The sequence below is a fragment of the Vigna angularis genome, chromosome 5 (genome assembly GCF_016808095.1).
Source record: "Vigna angularis cultivar LongXiaoDou No.4 chromosome 5, ASM1680809v1, whole genome shotgun sequence".
Lineage (NCBI taxonomy): Eukaryota > Viridiplantae > Streptophyta > Magnoliopsida > Fabales > Fabaceae > Vigna > Vigna angularis.
This window is the reverse complement of record NC_068974.1, coordinates 32175607-32183588: the sequence shown is the minus strand read 5'-3', so window position 1 is coordinate 32183588 and position 7982 is coordinate 32175607. Positions and strand designations below refer to the sequence as shown.

The 7982-nt window shown below is 29.4% G+C and overlaps 1 protein-coding gene across 1 annotated transcript; it reads right to left on the bottom strand.

Annotated features, from left to right (window-relative positions):
- Positions 1–547: 547 nt before the first annotated feature.
- On the bottom strand, positions 548–6212 carry LOC108340771 (fatty acyl-CoA reductase 3-like). Its single transcript, XM_017578340.2, has 10 exons — positions 5920–6212; positions 5667–5770; positions 5186–5388; positions 4876–4976; positions 4555–4753; positions 1940–2101; positions 1741–1822; positions 1397–1666; positions 1184–1311; positions 548–952 (listed from the first exon to the last, which is right to left on the bottom strand). The coding sequence occupies exons 1-10, from the start codon at positions 5996–5998 to the stop codon at positions 799–801; spliced, it is 1482 nt and encodes a 493-aa protein (XP_017433829.1). The 5' UTR covers positions 5999–6212; the 3' UTR covers positions 548–798.
- Between the last annotated feature and the right edge of the window lie 1770 nt (positions 6213–7982).

Genomic DNA, 7982 nt, shown 5'->3' with positions numbered 1-7982 from the left:
AAAATACGACACCAACAAAGACTACAAAGAGAGTGTAAGGAAAAAAATACCATCAATTATACTTTATATTAGAATGTGAAAAATTATCGATCACTTAATTTTACTTTGAATTATAATCAATTGAACAGTCGAAATTAATGAATCTATTTTAATCTATTAAAAGTTAAATTAAAATTTTAATTTATAGATTGATAACCTTTTTATGAATAGGAATTCAATTCATCCATATAATTTTTATAAAATGTTTTCAGAAGTAGTTTCGAAAGCATTAAAAATATAGTTTTAATTTTGTTTTAAATATAAGTTCAAGATTGACTAATAAAAAGTGGTTTGATTCATTTTGATTTATTTTGCATGGATTAAATCATCCATTACATTTTAAAAATCAACTATTTATAATATTAAATAATGAATGTAATACGATTTTTTATATTTTTGAAATTTTACTATAGCTAGATTAAATAACCAATAAATAAATTGCTTTGAAGGAATATCTTTTAAAAGTAAAATAAGAAAGTAAGAAAAGAGAAAGTAGAAAGAAAAACCATTTGTTTACTAATCAGATACTCACTCTTACTTATTGTAAGAGACAAGTAAATTTAAAAATATATGATTGAAAAATATATTGATACACTTTATCAAAGTTTCTGAAACATATTTAGCAGCTCTAACACCATTTATGCTGCCCTTCACAAACTCTAACATAACCTTCATCTCACTCATCTAGTACAATTTTTTCTTATCATAGTAATAAAATTCACTCTAACAATATATATATATCTCACTTCAATTATAATTTCACTTGAAAATGTACTTCACAACACCAGGAAGGTGGATGTTCAAAAAGTAATCATCCCAATCTATCACTTCTGGATCAAAGTAAAACAAATCTCTCTCCACTCCTCCTTCTCTTGCTGCCATTCGCAACTTCTCTGTGTTCATATCATCAAACCTGTATCATAACATTCATTTTCTTTTAGTTCATACCATATACAACATTTACATACTTTTACATATAAATGCACAAACGTTCTCTATAGGGTATGCATGAAACAGAAACTTTCTTGTTTCTGATCAATGTAACGTTGGTGATTGTAATTGTTAACATATATTTTAAACAAAAACGGGTTAAAAATAGACTTTAAATACATTTACTACGACGATGAAGGTAATCTACACTTACGCAGCTCTGAAGAACAAGTAGGGCTTGTAAAGGTCCACCAACCGCATCACGATCTGGATCTTCCTATTGAGATTAAGATATGTTCCTTGGAAATACTGGCAAAATGCAGTATTGGCTAGCTCAAGTCCCTATACAAGTAAAAGATTTAAGATTGTAAAAATTTGCAGTGAAATTTCAGTGATGATCATCGATTATTACTAGAAGAACGTTTACCTTCAGCACAACGAGGTAGCGGATGAACATATATCTTCTGAAGCTGTCCATGTTGTCCAATACTGTAACTTTGCCAACCTTAACTGGCCTTCCATCCTTGTTTATCCATGGTTTTGCTGTGAAATATCTCAAGCCATAGTCTTGAAGATTGCTGTATCTCAGTGGTTTTCTAACAGAAGAACCAATATTATATATAACGTCATCACTGGGACGATTTGCATGAGCCACCATAGCCACAAGTATTGCATTCACCACCATGTCAGCTGGTATCTGCTCATTGAAAGATGTTGAGTGAGATCAGAATATGGAGATAAACGATAAATGAATCACAACAGAACCCTCACCGCATCAATAATTGCTTTGAGATCTCCAAGGAAGCATGTTAATTTTCCTTTCCCATAGGCTACTGCTAAACTGTCAATGGTTCTGATACAAGCAACACCCCAGATGAAAAATACAAGAAATTTTCCATCAGAACTCACATAGCATAAATTATGTAAATAGTTTGAATGTGTTGAAAGAGAAATTGGAAGAAAGATTTACCTTACACCTTCTGCCCAACCAGGGAAAGGTTCTTTGAGTGTGCTGGTAACAATAGTAGGACGAATGATCACAACGGATAAGTTTCCTTTTAGTTGCTCCACAAGCATCTCTCCCATGGCTTTCGTGAATACGTATGTGTTTGGCCATCCATACAACTTTGCCCTGATAGGTTATACACAACCAACTGAAAATCACTGTCTGTGTCTGCTATGGATTGATCAGAAATTATCATGAAGGTTTTGCACAAAAATAGTATATATATATATATATATGCTTCTTCTTTTTACTGATGACAAAATATATTATGTGTGCATGTGTGGTTAAGTTCCACTTCACTGTGGAACAATCACAAATTAGAGATATCTATTGTAAACAGTAAACGTATACTTAGTAAAAACACCTTGAAAGATATTTAATTTAAGAACAAAGAAGAATGATAGACTCTACTATTTCTCAAAGGAGTCTTTCTATGTTGGTACTGATTAACTCTATAGGTTGTATTTGGGTGAAGCAACTTCTTACTATTTAACTTTTAAGTTTAATTAAGTTTTAAATCTTTTATAAATTTCTTTATTTTCATTTGAGGCTTTATTGAATTTTTTTTCTATCCAGTTAGTACAAAATTTTATAATTTTTAATTATTTTTTGTTGTTTGATTTTTCTCATTAATTGACATGATTTTTATATTGTTTTATTATTTTTCTTCTATTATATTGTTTTAAATTAATCATGTGAAGACAAAATACCAAAATGAAAAATAATTAGATAATAATTATATCATTTAATTAAAAAATTAAGCAACAAAAATATAATTAAAGTATAAATTTTTTGAATATATAATAAACAAAAATAAATTAATAAAACCTCCAATAAAAATATACAAAGACTCAAAATCTAATTAAACATAATTTTTACGAATGACTAGAATTAAAAGCAAAACAAAGGAAATGTAAACTCTTTATTAGTCAGTTTATCTGAGGAAAATAATTATATAAAAAAAAATAAGGTCACAGGTGTATTTGTATTAATACGTATATCAAAGGCAAAAACACCCTTTCCAATTTACATGCCTTTGAAAGCAAAGAAATTGGAAAAGAATGATAATATGTCACGAATTCCAACTAGCATAATACATGATCGTGACAATATTTTTTTCTATTTTCATAAAATCATAATAGAATTATATATACGTGTTTTAGTATTTTTCAGTAACTGTGTATTAGATAGGGTGAAAGTAATTTAGGCAACTCGACAATGACCATAGCTTGACCTACGTCATATATATGTTAGATTAGATTCTTTCCTGAAAAGGAGATAATATATAGATTTCTATGAAAACATATTTAGTTAAGAAAAAGTTGTAGTAGATAGTTAAAAATTCTTTTAGACTCAACATAGTAAATATAATATGTTTCTTAGTCATTAAAGATGGTGATGTTCAAAGATAAATAAAAAAAAGTTGGAAGTAAAACAAAATGAAATCTTGAATTTATTTAATTTCATCCGTATGAGTGAGGAAAAGATGCATGTGAGAAGTCATTTTCGAACTGATTTGTAACATCATAAAATAAATTTTGGAGATGACCCTTGAGCACGTGATGGCGTGTAAAGGTTATCAATGAAAGAACCATAAATGAAAGAGGGTGGTGGGTTTAGTAGGTCAATTTATGTTTCTGTTTCTCCTTCGTGTTTTGAATCACCGTTGTGATTAACATCACTCTCCATTTCCCATGTAAAAATCTTTCATCCTATCTTTCTTCTTCAATAGGGAAAAGCTGAGTTAGTCGTGTTTGGTAAGAAATCAATTCGAGGTTTTAATGGACCAAGCCAAACAACCCCCACATTAATTCATTACACGTACTTTCACACTCTTACCTATACTAAACTATTTTATCACACTCCATTCATGCTCAGACAACATAGTTTAGTTTTCTTGCTTCCATGAGATTATTTATGGTGTTTCTTCAAAATATACCGATAAACATTCATTTTGATGTTTCAAAATATATTAAAATATGTTTGTGTGTGTTCCTACTATGACTTAACAAGTCATTGGCGACCTAATTAATGTGTAGGATTGGTGAATCAAGATGTATAGAGCAGAAGGACCCTACGTATAACCTAATCTTGTATTCTTGGTAGGTAGTTGCAGCTTACGTAGTTTTCTATTACTTCTGTGTACTTACATATTTATTTATTATATGACCATAAAATTGATTATATTCTTCTTTGAATTATTCCACACTCACTTCTTAATGAAAATTGAATCAACTAAAGAATCCTGCTGGTCTTGCATATTTACAGAAACACTTATTTCCCTGTCACGGACAAGGAAAAGAAATCTCATGGTTGACCATATTCAAACTAAACTTATCAATCAGTGATCTTAGATTTGGTTTTTAGGTTTGAAGTGGGAATGTTCTAATTAAGAGCAGATTGTCGTTTGTGTGTGTGTGAGAGAGAGAGAGAGAGAAAAAAAAAAACCATTACACATGTTGAAATAACTTTAACAACTTAGAAAAAAGTTATAAAAACTTTGGGTCTTTTGAAACATTAAAAAACATTTAAGGAGCTGATTGAATAATTACAAACAGTTTAGAATGATTTTGACAAACCTGCTAATACCCAAGTCCTTCATAACCTCTTTAATTTCCTTTTCTGTGGCCCCCAGTTGTCGTAACTCGGTCAGTTTTTCACGAACCACCTTGTCTTCTGCATTGATGTCTAATCCAGAAACTCCATTCAGAGAATCACCCAAATGATAAGGTTTCTCTAATATGAGCCCTTCTTCTCCTCCCTCACCGCATACATAGGCTGAAATCAAGTAAGACGCAGCAAGAATAAATATTAAATTTGATAAATTAATCTGTGCCCGTGATCCTAAGTATGCTATCTTTTTCTACTGATAATATTTATGGTCATCAATTGATACCAACCTGTTGATACATGCACAAGAACCTCGAGTTTAGCACACTTTTTGGCGAAGTTGATCACATACTTAACTCCAAAGGTATTTAGACCCAAAGATATATCATACCTGCAATTTTTACATTAAATTAAAGAAGATAATAGTTAGGGTGAGACAGTAAAAACATCAAACAGATATATAAAAGGCTATGAACTTTTAGTGTTAATATCTATTTATATCTATATATATATATATATATATATATATATATATATATATATATATATATATATATATATATATATATATATATATATATATATATATATACACTATACCTTTCATCAAAGTTAGTTGTTGCAGCTAAATTTATGATGACATCTGTTTGATCATAAATCTCTTCCCTTAGAATGGTATCTTCAATTCCTAAATCTTCACGAGAAATGTCCCCAGGCACCAGAGTCAACTTTTTCGAGATGAAAGAGTTAAAATGTACACCCACTTTTTCCTTTAATATCCTAAACAAATCCTTCGCTATGATCTACAGCAAAAAACAAAATTTAAGAGGTATTAGTCACGATCTTACTTATATTATGACAAGTGACAACTATTATATATACCCTTACTAGTAGAATGTTTAAATAATGCAGTTCTTCAAAGTTACATTCAGTTTCCAAAAAGATGTTGTTCAACACTTACGTATCGACTTGAAGCCTAAATTAGTTTGGCTTATGACAATCATAGAAGTTGATCCTTAAAACGATGAGAAAAAGGTTAAAAAAGAACTGCAGAGAGCAGAAACTGATCTTGTGCATTTACCTCACTGTGCAAGCGATGAGTTGCAGATTTGGCGTCTGCAGCTCTTAAGAGAAGGTAGAGCTTCTTAACATTTGGTTGGACCCTCAATATCTTCTCCAATAAAACTGCAACACACATTGACATTAGTACAACATCATGACAGTATATCATGCAAATACTGTATGTAACATACCATTGTTGTGTACCCTTTTGAACAAAAAGTGAAAAAAAGGTTGCAGAAACACAGAAAGGGAGAGTTAGCACCATGACATACCTTTGGCAAGAAAACCAGTGGCTCCAGTGATCAAAATGGTCTTGTCTTGAAGAAAGTGCAGTATGCTTCCCAACTCCATTGCAGAAAATAGTATATGACAATACTATTAATGTTAGTGTGTGTGTGTGTGAGAGAGAGAGAGAGAGAAATAGAGAGAGGTGAAATAAGGAGTTTCAGATGATGCAGTTGCAGACAGAAGGAGGTGGGCGATTTCTTATGGCCATTTGGGGTCTTCATATAAGCACAGAATTGGGCATGTAGCATTTATGAGATGGAGTGTACGTAAGCTGTTGGTGATAGTTTAATATCTTAGGACTTAGATATAATGCAGTAAATAGAGGCTACAGTTTCGTATTTTTTTATTTTTCTGTATACACTGTATGGACCAGGAAAGTCAATAAATTACCAAATTATGTAACAAGATTATGCAACTTTTGCACCATTATAACACCTTTTCTTAAAAGCCTTTGCCAGTACTGGTTTGACTCATTTCATCAACCATACACACGCATTCTTGTAAGGGTAGAATTTGAGTTTGATTTTAATGCAACACCATGTTCTTTTGATTAGTGTAACATCCTTACTTAGTACTTCTTTTTGACTTTTCATGTTCTAAACGTTCTTCTAAAAACATCACGTTTTTGTGTTTATTAGGTGTTAGTCATTTGGGTGGATCGGTGAGTGCTAAAACTCCCATCACTGTTTTCCTGAAAAGAATTTGTTGTGAGGACAAAACAATATTTTTTAATTTTTTATACAAAAAATATGATAAATTAACAACTTTTTTAATAATATTTTGACAGTAGATTATATATTATTAGTTCGTGTATTTGAAACCTATTGTAAAAAAAATTATTAAAAACACATCTTCCTTTGTATAAATGTATGATGGCGGACCATCGGTTTGAGTTTATCTTGGTTTTTGAAGTGATCAAACCACCACCTAACAACTACCCACGACACTGTACAGGTAACGTACAAATTCCGAGGAGTGTTCTGTTATTTTAGCTCTTTCTTTTTTTTTTCAGTAATCTTTCATTTATTTCCTTATTTTCAAGCCTTTAGAGCTAAAAACTGTATAGTTGCTTATAACGAATACTCTTATAACTTTAAAAGTTAAATTAGTTCAGAAAAAAGTAGAACTTAATATCAAATTGTTACTTAAATATTAAAATTTAATAATAAATGATCTCGCAGAATTTTTTAAAACACGTTTTATCAAAATAAATTGTTCAGAAAACACGTTTACAGAATAAAATAATTTTTTAAAAAATAAATTAACTCCAAAGTACACTTTCGTGAACAAAATAATCATTTTATCAATATAAATTGTCACCATATTCCCTCCATCGGAAGCAATTATTCTTTTAACAATTTTGATTTTACAAAACTATCAAATTTCATTTCTTTCAAATATAAAACCGCCAAACAATAAAGTAAACTATCAATATTAATTTTTTAAATAAATATATTTATGATGAGAATAAAATTAAAAAACATTATCATAAATTTTAAGATAATAACTTATTTGGAGTGAATTAAAACAACTATAATTAATTAAAAATTCAAAAAATATCACATATTTATAAAGTTCTGATCTAGTATTTAATTGAGATTTTATTAATTAATTTACACATTAACCAATTTTATCAAATATTTTTTATTTAATTGGCTACTATTAGTTATGAATAGTCAAGCAATATTTACTACTACAAAATAAGAGTTCTACTAAAATTAAAACAGTTCTTCAAACAACAATTTTTGTCGTTGTCGTTAAAAAATATTCAATAAAAATAATAATAATGGATTGTTAAACTTGTTGATCGATATCGGAAAAAAAAAGTTCTTTTTCACTAGTAACTTGAACACTAATTTTTTTAAGCATAATGTAGCCATCGTAATAATAACTTCAGTTTTTTTTTACCTTTCTACCTATTTAAATGGACATCAATTATTTATGTTTATGATTAAAAAAAATATAAATTAAGTTTATAAAAAAAACAACCTCACATGATAGCTTATAAAATGCAAAAAATAAAATAAAATTCAATTTTTTTTTCTTC

Excerpts from the sequence above, each read along its gene's own strand:
- LOC108340771 (XM_017578340.2), bottom strand. The coding sequence starts at position 5,998 with ATGGAGTTGGGAAGCATACTGCACTTTCTTCAAGACAAGACCATTTTG. Across the intron at positions 4,977-5,185 it reads ACAACTAACTTTGATGAAAG|GTATGATATATCTTTGGGTC; the intron begins GTATAGTGTATA and ends TAAAAATTGCAG. Across the intron at positions 1,667-1,740 it reads TCAAAGCAATTATTGATGCG|ATACCAGCTGACATGGTGGT; the intron begins GTGAGGGTTCTG and ends TTCAATGAGCAG.